We start from the raw sequence: 27,767 nt of genomic DNA, 5'->3' as shown, positions 1-27,767 counted from the left end.
ATAAATGTATTTTGGGGAAAGCTTGTAGAAAACGAGCTACAAGCTAATTTTCTTCAAATCATTTTGCCCCTAAATTATTGAAAGTGAAATCCTGTGAATATCTTGGATTCATTCTCGTAGTGTAGTCATTTATTCACAAAGCTTGTACAATGCCGGGTTTATATATCTTTTTGAACAACCAGATCAGTGTGTCATCTCTGACTGTCGTTCTTATTCTCATATCTGTAAAAAGAAAGCAGGAAGCAGGTTTCAGGAATTTCAGAGCTTGGAAGTGGGAAGATCTACAATTATTTGAGGCGAGTCACTTTCCTTATTGCGTTCATGAGTATCATCTTGTGTTTCATTGGTCACTTTGTTCTTGTGAGACTTTAATAACCTCTTAACCCCTTTGACAGAGACAGCTGGTTTTATGTTGGACGGTTAGACAATATTTAACTTCTTAAGTTAATGTAATCACTAAATGGTCATGGTTCATGCTCTATCTTTTTCAGATCTCATATAATATCACAATAAATGTTGTTTTAAGCATCTCAAGTAAAGAAATTTCTTCACAACGATCCCCACTTGAACACATCGAGTTAGGGAGTGTCTCAAAAGTGTGCATTGTTCCAAAAAAAATTGATTTATGTAGTTTTTTAGTTATGTTTTAATGTAAAGAAAATGTGTGTGCGAGTGATCTGCATATCAACCGTACAGTCGTATTCAGAAGTATTGGCACCCTTAGTAAATATTATAAAAGCCAGTAAAAATAAATCTGTATTGTTTAAAATGTCACAAATCTGCCTAATAAGGCATGCAACTGATTTGTTTTTAATTTTAAGATTTGTTAACATTAACAGTTGTTAAAATAGTTTAGCCTATTATTTCACCCCTTCTTTCAATGTCATACAGCTATTCTCTGCATGGGCCAAGGGAAAGAGCAGAGAGGCAGCGGTATATCCAAAGACAAATGTAAGGGTCCCCCTTTTCCTGCAGAACGGAATCCAGAGGCCCTGGTCGAAGGTCAATGCATGTTCGGTCTTTTCTTTGTGTCTCATTAAAAATCACTAATATTTATTAATCCAATTATTGTTTCCAATTATAGTACTGACCTTATACATAATTTTATCTGACTCCAATCTTTTGTGATTTTAGTTATATTTATTTAAAGGTAACTGCTGATCCCTCTAGTTGTGATTAAATTTGGATCATTAATTAACTATAATATTTAGACTTAGGTTTGTTAGGAGTCTGAGTCGCTTAGAGACCTTGTTTGGCCAGAACAGGCTCACGACACATCTGGGCTAGTCCAGGTCTTAGTCAGAGGCTACTCCGTAGATCGCTTACCTTAATGCAGCCATCTCCTCGATAGACTCAAAAAGAGTCATTTTTTTTGCGTTCCCTAAGTAATAGCATGCTAAGCCAGTTTGGTGGCCAGAAGTCAAGATCTCAAGATGGCTCCATCCATTGATCGTTGATCTGACTCACCCTAGCACGCCAACAATGAGGAAAACCTCAGAAGTCACTAACCTACTAGAAAAGTTATTTCAGACAATATTATAAGTTAACCAAGATTAATGTTTATTTTGCCAGGCAAGAATAGTTTCCAAATTGGTATAATTGATAAACATTTGCACAACTGATCAGCAGTACAAAAATAACACAAAACAAACTTAAAAGGTCATTATACCTGGTCTTTAAAAAGTACATGGTGTAGTGTATGAATACACACACCACACTACGGGCCGATCTGGCTACAGAATCACTCCTTGTTGTGTTTTGTCACTTTCCTTATATACTCAGACCAGACAAAGAGATCCCAAATGTAGTTATAAAAACCTTTTGGTGTTTAGGTTCCCGTGCTCCAGTGTCACACCTGGCTGGAACACGTTCAGAGACCCAAAAGGAGGACACACCTCAAAAGGAGGGCACACCTCCTTCTCAACAGAACACAGTTCTTAATCTTCTCCATAATATAAGTGATTACTGTGAAATTGAGACCAATTTACCAATCGCACTGAGACCTTTGAAATGAGACCAAACATGAAAGTGAAGAACAATAGGTTCATAAGACACATGACATATAATGCCTTATTCTTAATGAACTTTAAAGTCCTTTGGGCAGAAGGAGGGGAAGCAGGAAGAGCAGAGGTGAAGAGGGTGTCATAAACACAACATCTCTTTTTGAAGTCCTTTTGTTCCTTTGGATATCCCTTCTCAGATTTGTCTTATTGCACTTACAGGTTTTGATTCACCTCCTTACAAGAGAGAAGAAGAAGTCTCTATTAACAGCTTTATAATTCAATTTTGTGCACTTAATCCAGATTTGAACACTTAGTTCAACATCTTAAGAGTGAAAGTACTTTGGGTCTTTTCTTTTTCTTGGCCTGCAGCTGTAAGTATGTGAAGGATGATGGCGTCTGTTAAAGAGCTGCTCGTAGATTCACTGAAGGAGCTGGTAGAAGCTGAACTGAAAGAGTTTCATTGGAACTTAAGTGAGCATTTATCAAGGTCTGAATTGGAAAAGGCGGATAGATTTGACACAGTAGACGAGATGATAAAATGTTTTGGACCAGATGAAGCTGTGAAGGTTACAGTAGAGATGCTGAGAAAGATGAAGCAAAATTATCTGGCTGAACAGTTGGAGAAAAATTACAAGCAAGGTAACATTACATTTATTGTGACTGTAACGTGATTAAATATTTAAGTTAAACCACTTTTCCTCTTTGCTCTGCTGATGTGTTTATGACATAAATGTTTCCCAGTCAATAATTCTCTCTTTTTCTCTCTCACAGCTCAGACTGAGGGCAATATGAAGAAATCTGCTGCTGTTGGAGGTGAATCACTACATATCTGGGGTAAACAACAATTACTGCATTTAAAAGTAAACAAGAACATATAACTCAAGCAGCAATCACAGGGCCAGTCATATCAGTGCTCTGAAAAAAAAATTTTTTCTTTGATTTCATTATTATTAACTTTGTTTCTAAAAATTCTTTAATTAAAAAGGATTTTCTAGGCAGAAACATTTCAGGAAAAAATAAATCAAGTAAAAATGAAATGTTTCCTTAATTTAAGGATTTTTAGATAGCTGGGCAGGAAACAAAAACTATAGCATATTTATACAAACGTGTAGAAAAAAATGTTGTTTATCCAATTATCCAGTTCACAAAGGTCTAAAACATATATGGGCAAACTCTGACCTGGATGTGATACAATTGTTTATAAAAGTTGACAGATTAAGTATGTGACACTGTGACCAAAATAATTCATTGTCCTCAAGGCATGATTGCAATCACACATGCAAAGGTTCAATGAAGTAGATCAAAACATGTTGTAAATGCAGCCTCACATCTTGTTTGATGAACTGGATGATGATCTCAACCAATACAAAGATTGTGATCAAGAATACATATTTAGATATTGTTAGGGATGGACTGTGCTGTTTTCAGTCTGCATCAATTGTAAAACAAAATATGACCATGCTTGTATTAAAATATTTCTCAAATATGCCTTTTTTTATTACAGAGCTGCAAAACTTTTTTGAAACTCACAAAACTAAATGTATTTTTGAAGGCAACAAAGACAAAGAAGCACAACTTAAGGCTGTTTACACAGATCTGTTCATCACAGAGGGAGATATGAAAGATGTTAATCATGAACATGAGATCTTGAAGATTGATGATGCTTTCAAGAACAAAAAAAATCACATGACAAACTGATCAGATATAATGATATATTTACTGAACTGAGGAAAAACAGTGAGAAAAATACTGTGCTGACCAAAGGAGTCTCTGTGCACAAGTTCATCCTGGACTGGGCAGAAGAAGAATCTAACCAGGATATTCATTGTGTGTTCCTGCTTCCATTCAGAGAAATTAACTTAATGACAAATGAAGATTTCAGTCTTCATGAGCTTCTGCTGGAATTTTATCCTGAACTGAAGGACCTGGAGAAATCCAAATTATATAAGGGATGTAAGATAGCATTTATATTTGATGGACTTGATGAGAGTCGCCTGCCTCTAAATTTTAAAAGTAGATCACTTTTGAGAAAAAAATCATCTGTGGATTTGTTCACAGAGTCTGGTCAAAGGACTCTGCTTCACTGACTGACCAACAGAAGGAGGAGTACTTTAAAAAGAGATTCACAGATGAGAGTCTGTCCTCCAGAATCATTTCACACATTAAGACGTCTCGTAGTCTCTACATCATGTGCCACATTCCTGTGTTCTGCTGGATCACAGCCACAGTACTTCAGGATATTCTCTCTCACAATGAAGAGAACATCACATGACACTCAGAAACATCAGCACAGAACACTGAAGAACCAGAAACTGATGGAAAAACAGTACATTCAAACTTTACATTTAAACAGAGAAATTATTTTGAAATTAGCCAAGCTAGCATTTGAACAGCTGAAGCAAGAAAAAATTGTGTTCTATGAGAAAGATCTGGAAGATTGTGGTATTGATGTGAGTAAAGACACTGAGTTCACAGGAATGATCGCTGATATTTTCAAAAGGGAACATAGACTTCATGGAGCAAAGGTCTTCTGTTTTGTGCATCTGAGTGTTCAAGAGTTTCTTGCTGCAGTCCATGTGTTCTTCTACTACCTGAACAAGAACATGCAAAAGCTTCAGTTTTTCTTTGATGAGGCAAAACAAAATGTCACATTGGAGGAGCTACTGCAGAAGACTGTTAATAAAGCAATGAAGAGTAAAAAAGGACACCTTTTCCTACGGTTTCTGATGGGCATTTCACTGAAATCTTGCCAAAGTCTACTCAAAGGCCTGATCACACACCCTGAAGACACCACAGAGAGCATCAGATAAACAACAGAATACATTAAACTAGTACAAGACAAGAATATCTCAGATGAAGCTTCAGTCAACCTGTTCTACTGCTTACTTGAGCTCAAAGATCATTCATTATATGAGGAAATACCTCAGAGTTACCTCAGTTCAGATGAACATCCAGAAGAGATCTCTCATCTTCAATGTGTACAGTGTTGACCTACATACTACTGATGTCAGAGAAGGTGCTGGATGAGTTCAACCCAAAGAGGTTCACATCTAAACAAGCTGACTACTGGAGACTCATTCCAGCTGTGAGATGTTGCAGAAAAGCCCTGTGAGTAATTTTACTGAATGCTAATTCAATTAACTAATTTTGAAATATTTTCTTGTTGTTCGAAAAAAAACAAAAAAAACATGGCTAAACATTTTGTTTTGGCAGATTAGATGGCTATGGTTTTGACAAAACGTGTTGTGAAAATATGTCTTCTGCTCTACAATCATCAAACCATCTGATAGAGCTGAACCTGAGCAGCAATCACCTGCAGGATTCAGGAGTGAAGCTGCTTTCTGATGGACTGAAGAGTCCACACTGTCGACTGAACATACTGAGGTTTGAAATTTTACATGAACTGAATTAATACGTTAAAGTATGTGTATGAATGTATTTCATAGTGAGCAGATATTCCTCCTCCTCTGTTGTATGATTGCATCAGTGTGATTTTTTCTCACTGATGAGAAAACAATCAGGGTTCTGAAATGTCTTAGAAAACCTGGGATTTGTTTAATTCAGTTTTTTATTACTATTATTATTATTATTATTATTATTATTATTATGATAATGAAATAATATCAAAATTTCCTTTTATCACTTTAAGTGATTCTTCAACCATACAGTAGACCTTATTTAAGAGTAAAAAAAAAATCAAAAGAATGACATGTGGCAAAAATTATCTACAGCTGCATTGCCCCACCTCCATCAGGTTTTGCCATGGATTTATATTCATAAATAATTTGTCCGTGTTATAATTTTAAAATAATTTGATACTTTATTGACGTCATTGTATTTGATGAAATACATTTAATTGAAAACATTTTTTGTACATTTAAACTGATAAAACACAAAATAATATGTATCTCACACTTTCAAAACATCATGTGGTGCAACTGTCTGTACATGTGAACAAACTTAAAGCTGGTCGTAGCTATGACAAAACTCAAAATAAAATACTGTGGCATGATTAACAGCAGTTGATGCTGCATGCTGATGGATAAAAATAAACGGAATACATGCATTTAACAATCACAAACAGGTAAAAGTACAATTACAACAAAAAATGTATTTGTGTAAAAGTACACAATTTTAAACTACTCAAAGTACACTGTGGCCTTGATTTTAACAGAAAAAAACTGTGAAAATGCTACAGTAAAAATCTGTTAAATGGTTAATTCCTGTGAAATTCCCAGAATTCCCTGCATTGCATTTCAAATTTAGTCTGAATTTGATGGTTTATTATTATTATTATTATTATTATTGTCACAGTTTCTTATTAGTTCTTCTTATCTAATGTTGTTAAATTTAATGTTTATTGCATATTTCAGTTGAACCCACTCAGTGCCAAAGTCGCAAAATTGTGACAACGTCATACTTAATAAAACAGACTTCAGTTCCTAATATGGTGTTATACCTTATTTGTATTTCCTACCACTACATGGCAGACATAGTACTTTGATCAAGGCTAAAATAACGTCAAGTTCCTATACAAAGAGTTTGAGGAAACAGCAGAGTAAGTGAGCGCTGAGTCATTGATGCAGTTCAGCTTAGAGTGTTGGTAAATAGTGAGTAGTGCAGTAGTCCATGTTTGTGAACACTCATGCCTCGTACAAAGGTGTTGTTGCACTGCAAACCACAAACACGTGGTCTTTTTTCGACCCTTTTATCAGGGGATGGGGGTGACAGGTAAACAAGGAGAAATATTTGGTTAAAAAAAAAAAACATCAACATGCAACTTCAAGTTCAAACATCCATTGTTGGTTTTGTCTGATCTTTTGGAATGAAGATAAAATGATTAAATTAAAAAAATGCAAATAAGTTCAAACATCAATTTAGGATGTACTGCCCCCTGTGACGCCATATTATGCAAATTAAATAAGTATATTTACACCCCACATAAACTTTTGGTCATGCACAACATTTTTTGAATTTACAGTATATCTGTATCTTTAAGCCCTTTTAAGCCACAAGCTTTTGAAATCTTGATGTCAAAAACCAGAACCCCACCCCAAAAAACTCTGGTGCCTGAAGGGTTAACCGTAATGGTGTTTAATGTTTGTCTTAATGACTCTGAGCATCTTCAATATGTTCATATTTAAAAGCTGCTGGTGATGGGCTTTGTTGAATTAAGTGACTTTCTCAGTCAAAGGACTACTGTCCTGTAAAGTTTATCTCTATGCTCATTCACTGTCTTTTCACAGGCTGTGTGTAATCTCACTGCTCAGTCTTGTGGAAGTTTTTCATTAGTTTTACAGTCTTTAAACTCTGTCCTGAGAGAGCTGGAGCTGAGTAACAATGATCTGCAGGATTCAGGAGTGAAGCTGCTCTCTGATGGACTGAAGAGTCCAAACTCTAAGCTGGAGATATTGAGGTTTGAGTTTCAAATACTTAATTGATGTTTTTTCTAAGTTAATTACTAAACACTTTTAAGATTTATGCAATGTTATGCAATGTGTTTTTCTTTTCAGATTTTCCATCTGTAATCTCACTGCTCAATCATGTGAGAGTTTGTCATCAGTTTTACAATCCTCAAACTCAAACATCTTGAGGGAGCTGGACTTGAATAACAATGACCTGCAGGATTCAGGAGGGAAGGTTCTTTCTGATGGACTGAAGAGTCCAAACTGTCAGCTGGAGATACTGAGGTATTGCATTAAATAATTAACAAAATGCTACCACAATCAATGGCCAATGAATTTTGTGCTGTTAGTAGAATGTCATAATTAGTCACGATGTTTGCAGCGTCTGTAGATGTGGTTTGTAAGGCGATTAAAATGGCAAAATTAACCTGAAACAATTACAGAAACTAGAAAGCCAGATATCCAAGAATAGCTTTTGACAGCACTGAAGAAGCTAGCAGCATTATATAAAAATACAGGTGGGACATAGGTTGTGCATGGTTGTGAAAAAAGCTTGTGTATTATGTGGTCCTTTGGCATTTGGTCTTAAGGTACTTTTAAGTTGTGAATTCAATGTCTGTAGTCACATTTTTGCAAAGTATGTTTGTAAATAAGAACACTAAATCTACTTTTTCTTGAAAAAACATTAATTGAAATTGAACAATAATATAAAATAGTAGTATTGGTTCGGAAAGGAGGAGGCATTGAAATAAAGGATTTGACTACTTTAATAGACCAACAAAAAATGTATTAATTATTATTTAAAACATCCATCCATCCATCCATTTAAAATTTGTTTAAATTTAAGCCATTTAGTGTATTTGGAGGTTGGGACTAGCAACAGATTCTCATTGGTTAGTGAGTTTTCGATTGCAGATTTAAGTGCTGTTTATAAGTGTGGCTGTGAGAATCTGCAAGAAGCTTTTTATGACATTGTAGAACACAAAGCTAAAGGTTTTATATTGTAATCTCATTTTTGTCATCCTTCTTTTACCACTTTGTTGACATAAGATTTCGAGACCAGTTTTGTGCCACTATTGTCTGCATGAGAAATCCTACGCCTTTAATTTTGCACTTAAATGCAAGATGTATAATGTTCAATAATTTGGAGGAATATTCATTTCTTTCTGATGTGAAATGAGCTAATGATATTACGTTAAACTTTTTTTGTGAAGTTGCTTTTATTTAATAAAAATTGTACAACACACAAAGTACTAATCAAACTAATATGATGTGGACTGTTGCTGTATGTTTTTGTAGGTTGTCTGGCTGTATGGTGACAGAGAAAGGCTGTCATTATGTGTCTTTAGCTCTGACTTCAAACTAAAGACCTGCGCGGGACAGAATTTTCAGTCCCACTCCCGCCCGCTCCCGCAAGGTTCTGTCCGCTCCCGCAACAATATAGATTATTTTTTCCGCTCCCACCCGCAATATTCAAGTTTTGTCCCACTCCCGCCTGCAAACGCCCGCATGCAAACATTAAAATTGTTTTATTGTCACTGCTTCTTTTCGCTACTCCATTCCTTTCACTCGCTTCCCTTACAAATGTAAATAAAAAAGAAAACGGAAAATAAACATGTTTCGTTTTATTTGAGTTTCAATGGAATGACGAACATGGACACGAACAAGGAGCTTTTCAGAACAGAAACAGTCAGAACAGTCAGAAATAATTCTGTTTATGTTTGTGCCCTTTCACTCAGATTTTGTGACAATGTCGTTGGATGTGGCAAAATTTCCTTCACATCAAATTTTCCAATCTTGGCTGCTGTATCAACGAGATGCTGCGCCAGTTTAAAGAAACCCTCATAAGGTCTTAGGTTGGCACATACAAAGTCGACACATTTTTCTGTCGTTTCATCTTTTAGTGCACTTGACACTTTCGACTTACTTGCCATAAAGGACAGGGAAGTTTGGCCTTTCAAAACTGTGCACACATGATGCTTCAGACCTGAAGTTCCAGACTTGTGGCTGCTGTATGCGAGTATTTTGCTGCATTTGTCGCAGCTCACAAAGGGAAGGTGCTTTCCATCGCCGTCACATACTATAGAAAAACATTTCCAAATATCGGATTTCCCTTTGTTTGGCTTTGTAGTTTTGTATGTTCCTTTCTTTAATAATGATCTAATATCTGTAGCACTCAGCGCTCTACGTGTGTCATGCTCTTCAGACATTTTGCCTCGGTGTGGGCCTATGGTCTTTGTTCCTCGTAAGAACCACGTGAGAATTTGCTTTCGAGCTTGCGCCTGTAAATCGTTTTTTTTATTACTATTTTGAGTTGTTCTTGTTGCTTTTGTGCAGCAGATAAATATTTAATTTCTTTTTAACAATTTCATTTTAAGATATTTCCATTTTACGGGAGTCCCGCAAATAATTCTATTCTCCCGCAACCCACACACACACACGAGGACCTTACCGCCCACACCCGCATTCACATATCAAATTTCGTCCCGGGATTGCAGGTCTCTACTTCAAACCCCTCACACCTGAGAGAGCTGGATCTGAGCTACAATCACCCAGGAGATTCAGGAGTCAGGCTGCTCTCTGAAAGACTGAAGGACTGCTTACTGGAAAAACTCAGGTATGTCAAGCAGAAAGAATTTTAGGTTTTATTTTTTTAACTATTTAGTGTTTGAATGATGTGTGCGTTGGCACAAATCTGTACAAACTTGTGAATGAAGGAACAAAATGCCTAAACTTTAAGTACGACACGTTAATTGTTGGAATCACTATTATAGTAAATTAGTTACCATTACCTCTGATTAAACAGCAATTCAAACAAACTCATAAATAATCTAGGTTTATGCTGGCCCAACAAATTCTTCCATTGCTTTCTACAAATGATCGGTTCATCAATGGTCCCCCTTCCCCTGCTGACCTTCTACAGTCCAGTTTAAATGGCCCAGCCAGTGTTTAAACGTAGCTGCAGCTGTGACTGGGGTCAAATGAATATTGTTGTCTTCTGTCCTGAAAGAATCCCATGCTAACAAGGGGATACTATGGCCCGTCTTGGGGCTGTCAATCTGGAATAAAAATATTAATTCTATAGCTGAGATTAAATACTGATTGGTTCAGCAATGGACCTCAATCCAGACTTTTTCCCCAACTGGGAACCTGGATGGTTTTGACGGTGGCTGTGGCTATAGCTGCTGCTGTGGTTCAACTTGCAATTCCTCTAGGTATCCTGATGCATGTGCCTCTGTTTGTGGGGGAACCTGCCCCTCAATAGAGCATTATCTTCCCCAAGGGGCTCCTCCATCACCACAACCACAACCTCTGTGACTGAAATAACATGTCAGAATAAAATGTGCGTAATAAGACCATAAGAACTGCTTGTGTGTGTGATAGAAAGTCCTACTGAGTGTATTTGTGCTTTATAGGGATGTCAAAAAATAATTACAATTTCAAATATTTGTTGAATTTATTAAAAAATATTCTCATAGCCCTAGTGTGTTTCTAAATGTTGTTTATTTTTCTGTCATATGTATGTTTAACTACCAAAATTACCATTTATTTGAAAAGTACTTTTCACAAACACCATTCAAGAAGAACATATATTTGTTATCTTTTATTTCAGAAATAATAAAATACAATGACAAATCAGATTTTAATTGGTGATGAATATATGAAACGTCTGACTGTTCTGGCATGAATATAATTGATTTCTCAAGTCTCTGGACATTATAATGTGTGACATTAATCATAATATTTAATAAAATACATTTATTGTAACTACAGTTACAATAAGCAAAATAAAAGTTCACAGTTACAAGTAAAAATAAGGTTAAAGTCTAAAGTCTTGTTTCAAGTATGTATTTATGAGTTATAAGTTATATTTATTTTATTGTACAGCACTTTTTTGTTTGTTGTAAATTGCTTTATAATTAAAGTTGAATGAATGACTGAATGTCAACCTTTATGCACAAACTCTACTGAACTTCCAAAGCCTAAAGCCACACAAACAAATCGCCAAGAACTTCTAGAATGTCCTGAACTCAGCGTTCCGTTCTAGACAACTGACTCCTATCCCTCCTAAAACCAAGGCAACATCCATTCACAGGCGACGTCTTCCAGGAGGATCGCAAGCCAGTAATAAGTTTTGCTAGATTATTCATGGCTTAGTATAGAATATCTCAATAAACTTTGTTTCATTATGAAGTATTGTAAAGTCAAACTTTGCCCAGATCTTAAAGCTACCCTGCTCAGAATCAGGAAAGAAACCAATACCAGGTTTTGGATTATTTTTAGTGGCCACAAAATAAACCAGAACTGGTAAGATACACTAAATTGTGATAAACGGTGGATGGACTGGTCAATAGAATATATATATAGATTAGTGTATTCTATGAATTGTAAATCAATCAATATGGATCCTTGAGATTTGATTCCCCAAATAATTACCCTACCTACACAATTATCAAAGCCAAAGCTAACAAAATATGTGGAAGTATTACACTTCAAATGAATAGATGCATAACCTCTTGCACTAATGACCTATCGCATGCAAATTAACAGAAACACTTAACACCACATGAAATGTAGAGGTCCCTACAAAGGAAAGAAGAATTGGAAAAGCAGTTCTGTGGTCGCAAATGCCTTGTTGATGCCAGATGTCAGAGGAGAATGGCCAGTCTGGTTCGAACTGATAGAAAGGCAACAGTAACTCAAATAACCACTTGTTACGCACAACACGTCCAACCTTGAGGCGGATGGACTGCAGCAGCAGAAGACCACTCCAGGTGCAACTCCTGTCAACTAAGAACAGGAAACCGAGGCTACAATTCATAAAGGCTCACCAAAATTGGACAATAGAAGATTGGAAAAACGTTGCCTGGTCTGATGAGTCTCAATTTCTGCTACGACATTTGGATGGTAGAGTCAAAATTTGGCGTCAACAACATGAAAACATGGATCCATCCTGCCTTGTATCAGCGGTTCAGGCTGGTGGTGGTGGTGTAATGGTGTGGGGGATCGTTTCAATGCCACAGCCTACCTGAGTATTGTTGCTTGCCATGTCCATCCCTTTATGACCACACTGCGTGATGCTATCATGTCAATACGGACCAAAATCTCTGAGGAATGTTTCCAGTACCTTATTAAATCTATTCTATGAAGGATAAAGGCAGTTCTGAAGGCAAAAGGGGGTCCAACTTGTTACTAGTAAGGTGTACCTAATAAAGTGGCCGGTGAGTGTATGTGCGTGTGTGTTTGTATAAATGTGTTTGAGTGTGTCTGTTTGTTCTGGTTACTGAATGCAATTTGAATTAGTCATGTAATAATTTTCAAATAAAAGAACATGATATCTGAATGTATTTTGCTTGAAAACGCAGTACTTTGATAAAAATGCATTTATCTGTGTTATCTGGTGTATACACGTTCGTGAAAGTTGGGTTAATTCTGAGAAAATAAAGACAGAATTGTGAGGTAAAAGTTGCTATTCATTTATTTTTTCTTTAATTAGTGGTGGAAAACACACTTACATGAAATCCACAAAGTAGGAGTATTGTATTGTGTTGTAGCAAAAGATCAATGATGATGATATTCTGCTGTCAAAAAATAATATTTTTCAAATATATTCTTACAGTTTTCATTTATTGAAATATAATCAATCAATATGGGTTTAGCGTCGTTACAAAATATATTTTATTAAATTCTGATTAATATCACATTTTTAGAATGTCATTGTCAGGAATCGATTATATTCATGATGAATGATGAAACATCAATTAAAGTCTGATCTCAAGTTGATCTGTCATTGTTTTATTATTTCTTCTCAAAAACAACACCTAAATTAATTGCATTTTCTTCACTCATGTTTGTGACATTTTTATATTTGAACAGAAATAAAGTAAATGTTTGAGGAGACATGAAAACAAAATTGATTTGAGTGTTTATGACACATTTCTTTACTTATTTCAGTGACAGAAGTTGAGCTGCAGTATTAATGTCTGGAAGAGACTCATAACATCTCAATGTTACTGATTCATCATGCAGATCAAAGCATTATGGGTAGAATCTCATCAGTCTCTTCTGATTCAGCAACACAGTTTCACGGATCCAGACCAAACAGTAAACCCAGGATAGAGGGTCTGAGTGAATGTGGTCTGGACTGTGTGGATGAGTCTCATTGAACCTCTGTAGACTTTGTAAAAGGACAGAGTTCCTGCGCTCTCATCCACAAACACTCCTACTCTATTGATATATTGAACATAATCATCAAACAGTCCTGCCAAATCATACCAATCTGTTCCTCTGATGCTGATTGGCTTCACAGAGAGATCAGTCTCTATGTTATTGTGTCTGAATGAGTATCTGTCAGAAGAGCAGGACAAACTCCAGGACTGATCGTCAGATCCAAACACACACTCTTTACCTCGTCCCTTCCTGCTGATGTTCTTATATGATGCTGAAATACGCACATCTCCAGTCCACTCGATCTCCCAGTAACAGCGTCCACACACACTCTCTCTACACAACACCTGCTCCCAATGATCAAATCTGTCTGGATGATCAGGATACGACTGATACTCTTCCACACGTGACACCTTTCTGTTCTCCTCAGACAGACCGAGACGAGTGTGTGCTGTGTTTGCATCCAGTGTGAGAAAACAACCATCTGAACGCAAGAAAAGAGACATTTATAACAACAATAATCACTACAGCTCTTTCTCTCTGTGTATTTGTAGACATACATTTCTTCATTCCTGGTGAAATCCTGAATTCTCCTCCATGATCCACACTAGAAAATACACAAACGCAGTCAGTCAAAAAAAAGCAAAATAAACTGTTGCTATGCTGTTGCCAGGGAAATGAGTATGGTTGCTAGGGTGTTAGCATGTTACCATGTAGTTCCTTGGATGGTCTGTGTGGATTCTAGAGTGTTACTATGCATTTGCTAGGGTACATGGAGAGGTTGCTAGTGGAGCTGTGTATCTTGATACAGAACTGCACTGATTTCAATAGAATGTGTGAGAGATCTGTTTATTACAGACGGCCTGTAGTTATCAATGCTCCTACAGTATACGTGCTGCTAGGTTATCATTGCACAAATCAACACCCTTCACATCTAAATAATAAAAATAAGTATTAGTGTTTTAAACTAAACACTGTATTTCTCTCTCTCTCACACACACACACACACACACACACACACACACACGTTTGGTCAGATATTCTTCTGGGGACTCTCCATAGGTGTAATGATTTTTATACTGTAAAGACCACATATTCTATTGTCCTACACCAGCGGAGGGCAACTCTGATAGTGATGAGGGCCAGTATTTGTTCTCTTTTATACAAAGGGGCCAGATTACTAATCCACATCTTTAAACCTTGTACACTTGTTTACCTTTTTAATTCAAATGCCCTGGAGTTGTAGAGAAGCCAGAGCTACATCCATGCATTTTGTATATATGCAGGGTGACAAGGCTAGACCAAACAGAAGAACCCGATACTGGTAAATTTTGCCCCCGAAAGCGAACCTCAGGAAATTCCTGTGTTGCGGCAATATGAGGATCCATTGGGAACTAAGAATAGCTTGTCTGACAGGGTAGCATGTTCTATAGCCCAGCAGAGTCTGCATTTCCTCTGACAACAGATACACTCGTTATGGTTTCACAGAAGTGAAGACCATGATGATGTGCAAACGGAATCCTGTAGCCTCTCAGGCTTTTGAACCTATGGAGAGATATTTGGTAGTAGCTTCCACACTGCCAGTTTCTCTGAAAGTAGCACAAACTTTGACACTTCAGCTAGATAGGGGGGATGTTAGATGTTTGGCGTCCTTGCTGGAAACTGCTGCTCTTCAAAACACCACTGGTGGCAGAGAATGTATGACAGTCTCCAGGAAGGAGTCTCTATTCTCTGTTGGAACTGTACATGCCCCTCCCGAGGGGGACAAACTCCCACTGTCCTGCTTGCGCAAGATTCAGTGCTTCATCTTCGAGGAGAAAATATTCCTCAGGTCCAGTCTCTTTGAGGTGAACTGTGAAGCGCAGGGAGCCAGCACCAAAGTCCCTGCGAGGGGGTGCTAGGCTCGCCACACTTTCTTTTTGTGCTTCACACCTAAAAGGAACTGGACCTAGTCTGGACTGGGTAGCTGACAGTCCCGACTCTGGAGCACGTTGGGGAAAAAACCTCACAAATGCTTTGCCTTCTGAAACCTAGTGGCGACGGTGTTGATGGCGTAGCCATATTGAACGGAAGGCATAATGAGGGCATCAAGGAGAAAAGGACCTTTGTCCTTGATTCCCTTAAGGTTGAGCCACAAATGTCTCTCCATGGAAACCATGACAGCCATAGAATAATGGCACGGGCGAGAGTGGGAGGTGATTTTAACTGTATTAAATTAATATAGATAGAAATCATTTAGAACCTTATATGCCTTCTAGAAATCAATTTATTCAGTTTGCAGAAACCTGTACCTGGACTCATGTGCATGATAGAGGAATTGATACAGACAAATCTAAAATATTCCTGCTTAACATACTTCAGCTTGTCCAATGAGCAGGCTGAGTCCTCCAGTTTTTCAGAGAGCAGCTTGACTCCTGAATCTCCAGGATGATTGTAGCTTAGATCCAGCTCTCTCAGGTGTGAGGGGTTTGAAGTCAGAGCTGAAGACACATAACCACAGCCTTTCTCTGTCACCATACAGCCAGACAATCTGAAAACACAGCATTAGTGTTATATTGTTTTTTGTTAGATTGTGGGGCATGGCACAACAACTGTTTCATCCTGTGTGGACACAGTGTAATGCTAAGCCAGCAGAGGGAGCTCTCTGTTTCCACTCCCCAGATCTGCTTCTCTCTGGTAACTTCCTGTTTGGTGGCCATATGAGCTGGGCCACACCAAACAGAATGTGCAAAGTATTTTTTTACTTTACTTACTCTTACTTACTTACTATACTTACTCTACAAAGCATTTTTCTTGTCATTGTATTGTTTTCATTGCCTTGTTTATTTTGTTACTTTAAAGTGATCTTGAACTTTGACCATGGATAGTTGCTTTGTGTTTTGTGAATGTTTTGCTGCCTGCCCTGACCAGTGTTTCTGGATTACACTTTTGTCTCGACCTTAGATATTACTGTTTACTGGTATTCAGACTTTGCCTATTTTGAGCACATTGTGTTTAAATAAAGTTTGCACTTGGATTTATCATCATTGTACTTTGAGTTTAGTTAAAGTTTACAGCAATGCTAAGGGGTTGATATTCTTCATGTTGTTCTGCTGCGCTCTATTACACACATATTAGCTGTTTGTTTGAATCACAAAAACATTTAACATGTAAATTCTTATTTTCGGTCTACCTCAACTGTATATGTCAGAGTCAGCTGGTTATTAGGATGGCTAATTAATAAAGGGCAGATGTTGATTCAATGCAACTTTTATGTAGGTACAGTATATAGCCATGCAGTACGCTAAACATTCCTCCAAAAAGGAGGGAATCCTCCTGGGCCATGTGGGCCATTAGCTCTGCTGCCAGAATTCTGACTAAAACCAGATAATCTGAGCATATCACACCAGTCCTCATGTTCTTACAACATCCTGGATGACAAGGGGGTTGAATACATTTGTGTTTTAAACGTAAACTACATCATTAAGGTAAACTTGGGTCAATCAGAATGGAGTTCACTGTAAACCCCTGACTCTCACTTTTCCTATTATGTTAAATTATTAAATAATAACTAGTAAGTTATTATTTGTAGTTTTCCAGTTAACAGTACTTGTGTACTTTTGTAGTCCTTTGTTATTTTATTTATTGCTTTAGTAATCACATACTTGCAAAATCATATACTTAGTATGTCTGTTGAGAAACCATCAAAATAAACAGTTAGCATATATTAGTTATATGAGTTAGCAGACACACTTCTAATACTCTAATGAACGCTAGTTGACGTAGTTGCAGAGTTACTTATCAACAGGTACTTATCAACTCTCTGTCATATTATGGCAGTTTGAGGAAAAAAAAAAAATTACTTGCTTTATGTAAAGTTATGTTATGTGCTCTTCCCAGGCATTACTTATAGGAAAAAAAATATTCCATCATTAATACAACACAGTTTTCCACATTTTAAAAGGACAGAGTCATTACTTTAGTTGAGGGGCCACATAAATGATGAAATCACGAGAAGCTAATGCTTAGCTATTGATTCTGAATTCTGTATTTGAATGTCAACAGAACTGACATACTGTGCTGTGATTGGTCAGTGTTGGGGTCTGTCCATTAACTGCAGGCTGGATGACATGAACATGTTTGAAAACTCATAATTAATGATTAGTTCTCACATTGATCGACATACTGTTCTAGTCTGTATGCGTTCTAGTCTGTATGTGTAAGTTAAAAAGAAATTTTTACTTCCACATGCACAAATTATTATATTTTTTATTCACAAATTATGAAACACACTAGATCTAGTATATCACGTAATCTTAGAATACAGTTTAAATACTTTTAATTTTCTAAGTTATCTCCCCCTCCCTTATCCCCAAAATTTTGCACATTGTTCCCATTTACCTACAGCTATGTAAAGCAGTAAGCTATGGTCGTGCAGAAAAATGGTGTTAACGTAATTTCAGATTAAGTTATAAAATACTTAGTGTAAGTGCTTTATAATTTTGCTGGTGAATACCACCTTATTCCCCAAACATTACATTTTGTTTCTTTTATACCAAAATCATTAGGGTATAAAGTAAAGATCATGTTTCATGAAAAACCTTTTTTTATATCCTAAAACAAATATATAAAATTATCATTTGTGATAAGTAATATTATTCATTGATGAGGACTTCATTTACACAACTATAAAGGTGGTTTTCCCAGATTGCAGATTTTCAATCTGGCCAAATATTGTAATATCCTAATGTTAACACTTTGGAATAGGTAACGCTTGTTAACCTTTAATCATAGATTTTTCCTCAGTAAATTTCTTATTTGCTGCTTATTAATAGTTAGTAAGGTAGTTGTTATTTTTAGGTATTGGGTAGGATTATTAGGGGTGTAGAATAAGAACAAGTAGCATAAGGCATTAATATGTGCTTAATTAGCACTAATAAATTGCTAATATGCATGTTAATAAGCAACTAATAGGTGTAACCACAAAAAATGGTAAAGTGTTACTATCCTAATAAACCACACATCAAAATTTTTTTCAGCTTTCAGTTGATGTTTAAATCTAGAAAAATTCACTCTTGACTGTTTCTGTGGTCCAAGGTCACATTTAAATAAACAGTGCCATACTGGATAATTATAGAAAATAACATCTCAGGCTTTACAATTTGGTAAATACATTTTTCTTATTTGTTTTATTGAAAGCATTTACCTCAGAATCTCCAGATGACAGTTTGGACTCTTCAGTCCTGCAGTCCAGATCTTTCACCTATAGAGCAACATTTGGCGCATCATAAAGAGGAAGGTGCGACAAAGAAGGCCCAAGATGATTGAACAGTTAGAGGCCTGTATTATTAGACAAGAATGGGAGAGCATTCCTATTTCTAAACTTGAGAAACTGGTCTCCTCTGTCCCCAGACGTCTGTTGAGTGTTGTAAAAAGAAGGGGAGATGCCACACAGTAGTGAAAATGTCCTTGTCCCAACTTTTTTGGGGTTTGTTGACACCATGAAATTCTGAATCAACATATTTTTCCCTTAAAATGGTACATTTTCTCAGTTTAAACTTTTGTTCCGTGAGTTATGTTCTATTCTGAATAAAATATTAGAAGTTGGCACCTACACATCATTGCATTCAGTTTTTATTCACGATTTGTATAGTGTCCCAACTTTTTTGGAATCCGGTTTGTACATTTTTCTTATTTGATTAATTGAAAGCCTTTACCTCAGAATCTCCAGATGACAGTTTGGACTCTTCAGTCCTTCAGAGAGCAGCTTCACTCCAGAATCCTGCAGGTCATTGTTACTCAGGTCCAGCTCTCTCAGGATGTTTGAGTTTGAGGATTGTAAAACTGAAGACAAACGTCCACAAGACTGAGCAGTGAGTTTGCATCCACATAGCCTGTGTAAAGAACAAGACAAACAATTAGATTGAAAACAAAGGTGTATGGATTTTAGATTTTGAATGTATGTTTCAGTATTTTATTTCTTCGTAAAACACCTGTTGTGCAAAATCCCCTTCCTCATGCGCGAGTCGAACTTGTCCGGACTTGTCTAGTGCAGGCAAGAAGAAGTTCGAGTTCGGCAGCATCTAGAATAGCGGAGTATATGGAGTTCCCTGGCTTTGTTTATTTCTTTAAAGTCTGTTTTCTATTGTGTGGTATTGTTGTGCATTGATAATTCCGTAAGTAACAATATTTGTTATCATTGTAGTGTTTCAGAGTGTTATAACGTAATTCAGTTTATTCTACCTCAGTTTGCGTTATTACGATTGCGTCATTATAAATGCAATAGCTAGGCATTTGACACATCATTCGATTGTTCGCAATCAATATATATATTATTTATTTGTATAAAGTATCGCTTGTTGTGTACCGATGTAAATATTGAATCATTACATTGAGCACCCGAGAGCGCTAGTATAGCTAGCACAGCATAATTTGACACTGCAAACAGCAGCAGCAGCACCGGTCTGTTAATAAAGCTGATTATGTGCTCATATGTGGCAAGAAGCTCTTGTTTAGTTTAGTTCGCTATTACCTTTGACAATTATATAGTTTATATAGAGTATGTCGTTCATATCTGTATTTCTATCGTCTCATAAATGATCACATGTATTTACCATCTGTATTTCTTCTCCGACAGAAACCACACCCACCCCACACACGTTTGTACCTATCCACACCAATCAATAAACCTGAACATGTTCACTGTGGAATAGCTGCAGTTCTTTCTAACCGAAGAATTAGGCCAGCTGAGTTTCAGCCACGCGACTGCGCACAGAATATCTCACACCTGTTGTGTTTTATGCAATTGTTAAATTTTGTCCAATTGCAACATGTTTGTATTAATTTAAATCTGTAATTATGAAAACAAAAGAAAACATACTTAGGAACCAACAAGATAAAGGATACAGGAAACGCAAATTCATATACAATAGAATAAAAAGAAAGTGGAGGTTCGTCTGAATAACATACAAATAAAAAAAGTAAGTAAAATTAAACCTTATAGATTTATCATAGACATTCTTCATCAACGCAAAAACGTAATTCAAAATATCATAGATCAAACAATATCACGGTCTAGTTGTATACTTTTTCTTAATTTACAGAAATGTAATTACATTTACCATTGAGGTGAATTGCTAATAGACTGTGGTCTATCAACTGCAAAAGACAGATTAAAATTAAACAAAAGCACTTCAAAATGGAAAATGTTTGTACGTTTTAAAGCAGGGTAAGCTATTTTTTGGGCCGAATACCAAAATAAATTTACCATCAGAAGAGGGCTGAGACCCTTTTGGGATGGGGCGTGCTTTTTGTGGGAATTGCAAATATCAGCATTGGCATTCAGATATTGTTTACCCTGTCTTTATTATTAAAGAGTTTATATTTATTTATTTATTTATTTGTTACATGTAATAAAATGTTGAAAATATATTTTTAAGTTATCAGTGTTCTCTTTTTATAAATTACAGAGCACAGTTGTTCTTGAGGTCAAAAATATAACAATGTTAGAAGAATGTGGTCTTTGGTATATTTTTTACTGCAAAACACCACAATAAATAGCACAGGTATTGCAACAAATACAAATCTGAAAAAGGGTTGCAAAATTTGTGAGGAATTGTTAATACAGACTACACAAAGACCTCTTTGACTGGTTTATTGAGTCACCAACAACTTTCCTATTCACTGCCAAAAATGTGATTTTGAAAGATTTTTTAAATTTTGTTAATTTCATTAAAAAAAAACACATGCTAAATAAAAAAAACTTTCTTTTTTTAAAAGTGGAGTGTTACTTACCGAACTGATCTGGATTCTTTAACCACAGGTAACAGATACTGAAGAACTTCATCTCCTGTATGTTGTTCTCCTATAAACTCTTTTAAATCAAAAACATCCATCTTCTGCTCTGATGTCAACAACACATAAACCAAAGCTGACCACTGAGAAGTGTATAGTGTGGTTTTTCTTATTTCTCCAGATTTCAAATAACCTTGGATCTCCTGCATCAGTGAATCATCACCCAGTTCATTCAGACAGTGAAACAGATTGATGGATTTCTCTGAAGAGTGATTCTCAGTGATCTTCTGTCTGATGAAATAAGCTGTTTTCTCTTTGTTGTAGGGACAGCTTCCTGTCTGGATCAGTAGTTTTCTTAAGAGAGTTTGATTGGACTCCACTGAGAGACCCAGAAGAAACCTCAAGAAAAGATCCAGATGGCCATTCTTACTTTGTAGAGCCTCGTTTACAGCTATCTGATGCAGCTCAGATAGTGAATTAGATTTCTTCTGGTGAAACATCTTAGACAACAGACTCTGTTTGGTTTGGTCAAACACATTTCTATTCTTGATTGTAAATGAGAGGTACACATATAGAGCTGCTAGATGTTCCTGAAGGGACAGATGAACGAAGCAGAAGACCTTCCCCCTAAACAAACCCAGCTCCTCTCTAAAGATTTGAGTGCACAGTCCTGAATAAATTGATGCTTCTGTCACATCAATGCCACACTCTTTCAGGTCTTTATCATAGAAAATCAAGTTTCCTTTCACAAGCTGCTGAAAAGCCAGTTTCCCCAGTTTGAGGATCATGTCTTTATCAGTCACATTCTTCTCATAGTCCTTCTCATGTTTGATGTTGGTCTGAAGGATCAGGAAGTGTGTGTACATTTGAGTGAGAGTATTGGGAATTTCTCCAGTCTCTGCTTGACTCAAGATCTTCTCAAGAACAGTGGCTGAGATCCAGCAGAAGACTGGGATGTGACACATGATGAAGAGGCTCCTGGAAGACTTCAGGTGTGAGATGATCCTGTCGGCCAGACTCTGATCACTGATCCTCTTCCTGAAGTATTCCTCCTTCTGTGGCTCATTGAAGCCTCGTATCTCTGTCACTCGATGAACGCACTCAGAGGGGACAAGATCAGCTGCTGCTGGTCTGGAGGTGATCCAGATGAGAGCAGAGGGAAGCAGATTCCCCACAATCAGGTTCATCAGCAGCACATCCACTGAGGCTGACTCAGATATATTACACAGTTTCACTTTACTCTTAAAGTCCAGAGACAGACGACACTCGTCCAGACCATCAAAGATGAACAACACTTTGTATTCATCACTGGATATTTTCATTTCTTTTATTTCAGGGAAAAAGATGTGAAGAAGATCTGAAAGACTGAGTGTTCTGCTCTTCATAAAGTTGATTTCTTTGAAAGGAAGTGGAAATATGAGCTGGACATCCTGATTCTCTTTCTCTTCGGCCCAGTCCAGGATGAACTTCTGCACAGAGACTGTTTTTCCAATGCCAGCGACTCCCTTTGTCAGCACAGTTCTGATGTCTTTGTCTTGTCCAGGTAAAGGTCTGAAGATGTCACTGCATTTGATGGCTGTGTCCTCTGTTGCTTCTCTCCTGGATTGTGTCTCAATCTGTCTCACCTCATGCTCATTATTGATCTCTCCTCTCTCACTCTCTGTGATGTAGAGCTCTGTGTAGATCTCATTCAGCAGTGTTGGGTTTCTCTGTGTTGCTGTTCCCTCACACAGACACTCAAACTTCTTCAGCAGATTTGATCTAAGTGTGTTGAGGACTCTTCTCTTAAATTCTAAAGACTGAATCACTGATGTCTCTCTCTTCGTAGACACACAGCTGGACTCTGCTTCTGATCTCTTCTGATGAATTGAACTAAAAGAGAGCGATTTAAGCTAGTCACTTAAATTACTGTATTTAACACTGCAGTTGTTTATTTATTATTACCAAAATTATAAATATATAAGAGCATTTTATAATCATTTCATAAAATGTATTTACAAAAATAATCTATATCTGTATAATGTTATATTATTAATATACCATAATATAACATTATACAGCAAAACATAATCTGAGTGTCATACCTGAGTCCAGGCTGTATATCTTCACTCTTAAACTTCATTGGCGGATCCATAGAGCAGTCGCTCTTTATAGACACACAGCTGAGCTCTACTTCTGATCTCTTCTGATGAACTGACCTGAAACAGAACAGATGTAATCCTTTATAATCAGAATTATCTTAATATATTACAAGATGATAATCTTAATATACTTAAAAAAACTTACAACTTAAACTTAAAAAAGTGTTTGTGGCTTTATTTCTATGTGAGAAAAGCTTTACTGTGTTCCTCAAATTACCTGCAGTCTGGAAAATACTCTTCATCTCCAGATGTTTGTGTTTCATTCATGATGGATCTGAACAGTTTGATCTCCAACACTGACTCTAGATGCAAAAGAGAAATAATTACAAAAACTACAGTAACTAATTAAACATCTTTATATTGTTATAAATAATTCTATTAAACATTTGAAGTTGTTTTGTTTTGTAAAGAATCAATTATGTTTATAAAATGACATAACATCAACTCTGCAACCGGGGCCCCACCATGGAGCCAGGCCTGGGACTGGGGCTCGCATGCGAATGCCTGGTGGCCGGGTAATTTCCCACGGGACCCGGCCGGGCCCAGCCCAAAAGAGCGATGTGGGGCCATCCTTCCATGGGCCCACCACCTGCAGAAGGGATCGTAAGGGGCCGGTGCTTTTTGGTGTGGGCGGCAACTGAAGGTGGAGACCTTGGCAACTCATCCCCTGGACACAGAATCTGGTTTTAGGCACATGGAATGTGACCTCTCTGGGGGGGAAGGAGCCTGAGTTGCTGCAGGAGGTGGAGAGGTACCGACTAGATATAGTTGGGCTCACCCCCACATGCAGCTTGGGCTCTGGAACCCATCTCCTCGAAACAGGCTGGACTCTCCACTACTCTGGTGTTGCTTGGAGTCCTTGGAAGGGGTGCTGGGAAGTGCTCCGACCGGGGACTCTATCGCTCACGTTGGAGATGCTAGCAACACCTGGAGGGGTGTAATTGGGAGGAACACACACCCCGATCTGAACCAGAGTTGTGTTCTGTTGCTGGAATTCACGGTCTGTCCATAACGAACACCACGTTCAAGCATAAGGGTGTCCACCAGTACACGTTGCACTAGGACACACTGGAGAGGAGAATTCGTCCGATAGTCGAATCTCAGCTTCAGGAGGAACAATGCGGCTTTCCTCCTGGATGTGGAACACTGGATCAACTCTATACCCTCTTCAGGATACTCGAGGGTTCTTAGGAGTTTGTCCAACCAGTCCACATGTGTTTTGTGGATTTGGGGAAGGCATTCAACCGGGTTCCTCGCGGTGTCCTGTGGGGGGTGCTCTGCGAATACGTGATGAGGGACCCATTGCTAAGGGCTCTCCGGTGCTGAGTATGAAGCTGCTGGGATGAGAATCAGCACCTCTAATTCTGAGGCCATGGTTCTCAGTCGCACAAGGTTGGCCTGTCCCCTTCAGGTTGGTGGGGAGCTCCTGCCTCAGTTGGAGGAGTTTCAGTATCTTGGGGTCTTGTTCACGAGTGAGGGGAGGATCGGTGCAGCTTTTGCAGTAATGTGGTCACTGTACTGGCCTGTCATGGTGAAGAAGGAGCTGAGCTACAAGGCAAAGCTCTTGATTTACCGGTCAATCTTCGTTTCTACTCTCACCTATGGTCATGAGCTTTGGGTCATGATCGAAAGGATGAGATCCCGGATACAAGCAGGATGTGACCTCCGTAGGGTGGCTGGGCGCTCCCTTAGAGATAGGGTGAGGAGTTCATTCACTCGGGAGGAGATCAGAGTAAGGCAAGGCAAGGCAAGGGAGGTGTTCCGGGCATGTCCTATCGGGAGGAGGCCCCAGGGAAGACATAGGACATGCTGGAGGGACTATGTCTCTCGGCTGGTCTGGGAGCGCCTCGGTGTTCCCCCGGAAGAGCTGGAGGAAGTGTCTGGGGAGAGGGAAGTCTGGGCGTCTCTACTTAGATTGTTGCCCCGTGACCCTGCCCCAGATAAGCGGTAGAAGATGGATGGATGGATAGTTTTATGTGGTCAGTTTGAACAGGTCTGATAAAACCACTGGAGCAAAGTATTACTGACAATAATTGTTCTCTCATTTTACACTTTTATTTCTCTAACAAATGCTTTATGCTTATTTACAATGAGAATAAATGATTTTTAGTGATTTTTTCATGTGACATTTACAGTGCATGTGTCATATTTATTTACTATTTTTGCACACAATAATATAAAAGTTTTAAAAAGTTTTAACAGAATATTAGAGTGAAACATCTTAAAAATCCTGTTTGTTCATATTTAATCATGTTTAATGAGTGCTTCATATATAGGATATTTAATGTTTACTTACATGAATAAGGAAATGCCTTTCAGCTCCACAGCTGAAGACTTCCCGTTCTTTTACTAAACAAGTTCCCAAGCCTTCCCATTATTTTTGTTTATCTTCCCACATAAGCAAATAAAAAGAATGATTAGTTTTTCAAAATTGAGAAAAAAATCTTATAATCAAGTATAAAAATGAATGTTACAATCTACAGAAATGTCTCCCTGGCAGCTTGTAAAATAGACACACACACACACACACACACACACTAGTAAATTTATAACAATAAAACACACCCGTGTCTCTGATGTACAGTTAATGATTCATACTGACTTGTTGTTAACTCTAAGACTGGCAACTTAGATAGAGAGCCTTTAGACGACTGAACTCTATAATGAAGTAAATCATTCACAAATTTTTGTGTTGAGAAGCACATCGACCAACCAGCGCTTTTTTTATCACCTTCATAAATTTATGCCATACATAATATGACTTTGTAAAGTATATCACATTTTCTATATTCCAAGTTCTAATGTTATTTGTCCAATATGTTTGGCTCGAAGGCACTGTATCCTTGTGAGGTGTCTGAGACTTTTGAGGTATGAAATAATGTACATTCTTTAATAAAATAGCACACTTGAAACCATCTCAAGTGGTAACTAAATACATTTTTGAATACAAAGATAGTTAAAAGTGCATTTTAGTTCATATTCATGGAATCTCAAAATATCACAGTTAAGTGCACTTAGATGAGCTTAAGTTTATCTGAAGAAGTACTAAAGAATAATTTTTAGTATATGTACAAAAATAGTGCGATAGATTAATTTGATTGTTGAAGTGTACTTGTTTTTTTACCTGAGGGAGGTAAAACCATTTGATGACTTGGGCAAGGACGATGTCTAGGTAACATTTTATTAAATTGGTGTGGAAAATTTAAATTTAAATTTAAAAAACTTGTTCAGATACCATTATGGTACAAGTCCCAGACCTAGATGTTCAGACTAAAAAACGTTTCATAGGGAATTTGTTTAAATTCAGTTTACACCAAAAGGGGGTTAGTGGGAGTTTAAGAACATTTCAAAATGAAGGACGTAAAAATGGAAGAAGAACAGAACGTGTAGATTCATACTGCATTCATTTAGAAGATATTCACAAAGAATAACTATGTATACAGAATTCAATATATGTACAAAACTGAACAGAATTCAGCACTATAAAATGAACATGAAAAAAAGTTCCTAGTCACTTTTTAGTGGTGTTCTTTTAATTTCTATAGCTTGCATGTTTTGCGTTAATGTTATCGTTAAAGTATTCAGGCCTAATGTAGGAACATTAGTTTGATGTCCTGGGCATCAGTGTGGTCCAAGTCCAATAAAGAGAAGTGTTTGACAGCAGATGGTTCCATACGCTCTTTATAATCACTCTTGAGGTACTTTGATGTCATACGGATCGCTGGACAATGGGTTAAGCCCCCAGAGATGTATAGGTTAGTTTTGTGAGGGACGTATCGAATTTATGGAGCTTCAAAATAATGGTCACCATCTACCAGCATCACAAAGCTTGGAAGAGCCAGGATAAAGCTGTGTTCATCTGAAAGCTATATACAGCTAGAATGTCTTGGGGGTGAGTAGATTATGAGGTCATTTTCATATGAAATATGAAAAAACGTTCAGTTCATGTGTTGATTGATTTAGTAAGGCATTAAAGTGATCTGTCATGACACAATAAAGAGCCACAAAATAGTAATTTAAAAAAAATTACATTTTAAAGTGAAGACCTTAGCTGCATCCCAAACGATGCACTACACTATGCACTTATAAACTATACATTTATGAAAACTTGAAGATTAGGTCTAGCTAATTTAAACTCTCTAATTTGTCATACTACAAAAAAGCACACTTAATTAGCACTAATCAAGCATGAAAATAGACATACTTGAAGTTGTTCCAATTTAGCATCAAAAAAGTACACTTAAAGTTATACCTTTATTATAATTTTATTACAACTA

General features: G+C 37.2%; 3 protein-coding genes across 3 annotated transcripts in view; 2 read left to right on the top strand and 1 right to left on the bottom strand.

The window, feature by feature from the left end:
* Positions 1-27,767, top strand: part of LOC122342952 (NACHT, LRR and PYD domains-containing protein 3-like) — a 924,523-nt gene that overhangs the window by 174,596 nt on the left and 722,160 nt on the right. The gene's annotated exons all lie outside the window — the stretch shown is intronic.
* LOC122342290 (ribonuclease inhibitor-like) lies at positions 4,336-8,774 on the top strand. Its single transcript, XM_043236087.1, has 4 exons — positions 4,336-5,111; positions 5,217-5,387; positions 7,517-7,693; positions 8,708-8,774. The coding sequence occupies exons 1-4, from the start codon at positions 4,978-4,980 to the stop codon at positions 8,772-8,774; spliced, it is 549 nt and encodes a 182-aa protein (XP_043092022.1). The 5' UTR covers positions 4,336-4,977.
* LOC122342289 (protein NLRC3-like) lies at positions 12,670-25,994 on the bottom strand. The gene is made up of 8 exons (XM_043236086.1): positions 25,787-25,994; positions 23,708-23,792; positions 23,434-23,547; positions 21,350-23,221; positions 19,413-19,449; positions 15,933-16,084; positions 14,137-14,183; positions 12,670-14,060 (listed from the first exon to the last, which is right to left on the bottom strand). The coding sequence occupies exons 2-8, from the start codon at positions 23,755-23,757 to the stop codon at positions 13,480-13,482; spliced, it is 2,853 nt and encodes a 950-aa protein (XP_043092021.1). The 5' UTR covers positions 23,758-23,792; positions 25,787-25,994; the 3' UTR covers positions 12,670-13,479.

This window comes from Puntigrus tetrazona, chromosome 4 (genome assembly GCF_018831695.1).
Source record: "Puntigrus tetrazona isolate hp1 chromosome 4, ASM1883169v1, whole genome shotgun sequence".
NCBI classification, from domain to species: domain Eukaryota; kingdom Metazoa; phylum Chordata; class Actinopteri; order Cypriniformes; family Cyprinidae; genus Puntigrus; species Puntigrus tetrazona.
The sequence above is the reverse complement of the archived record's forward strand: the minus strand, read 5'-3'. Positions and strand labels throughout refer to the sequence as shown.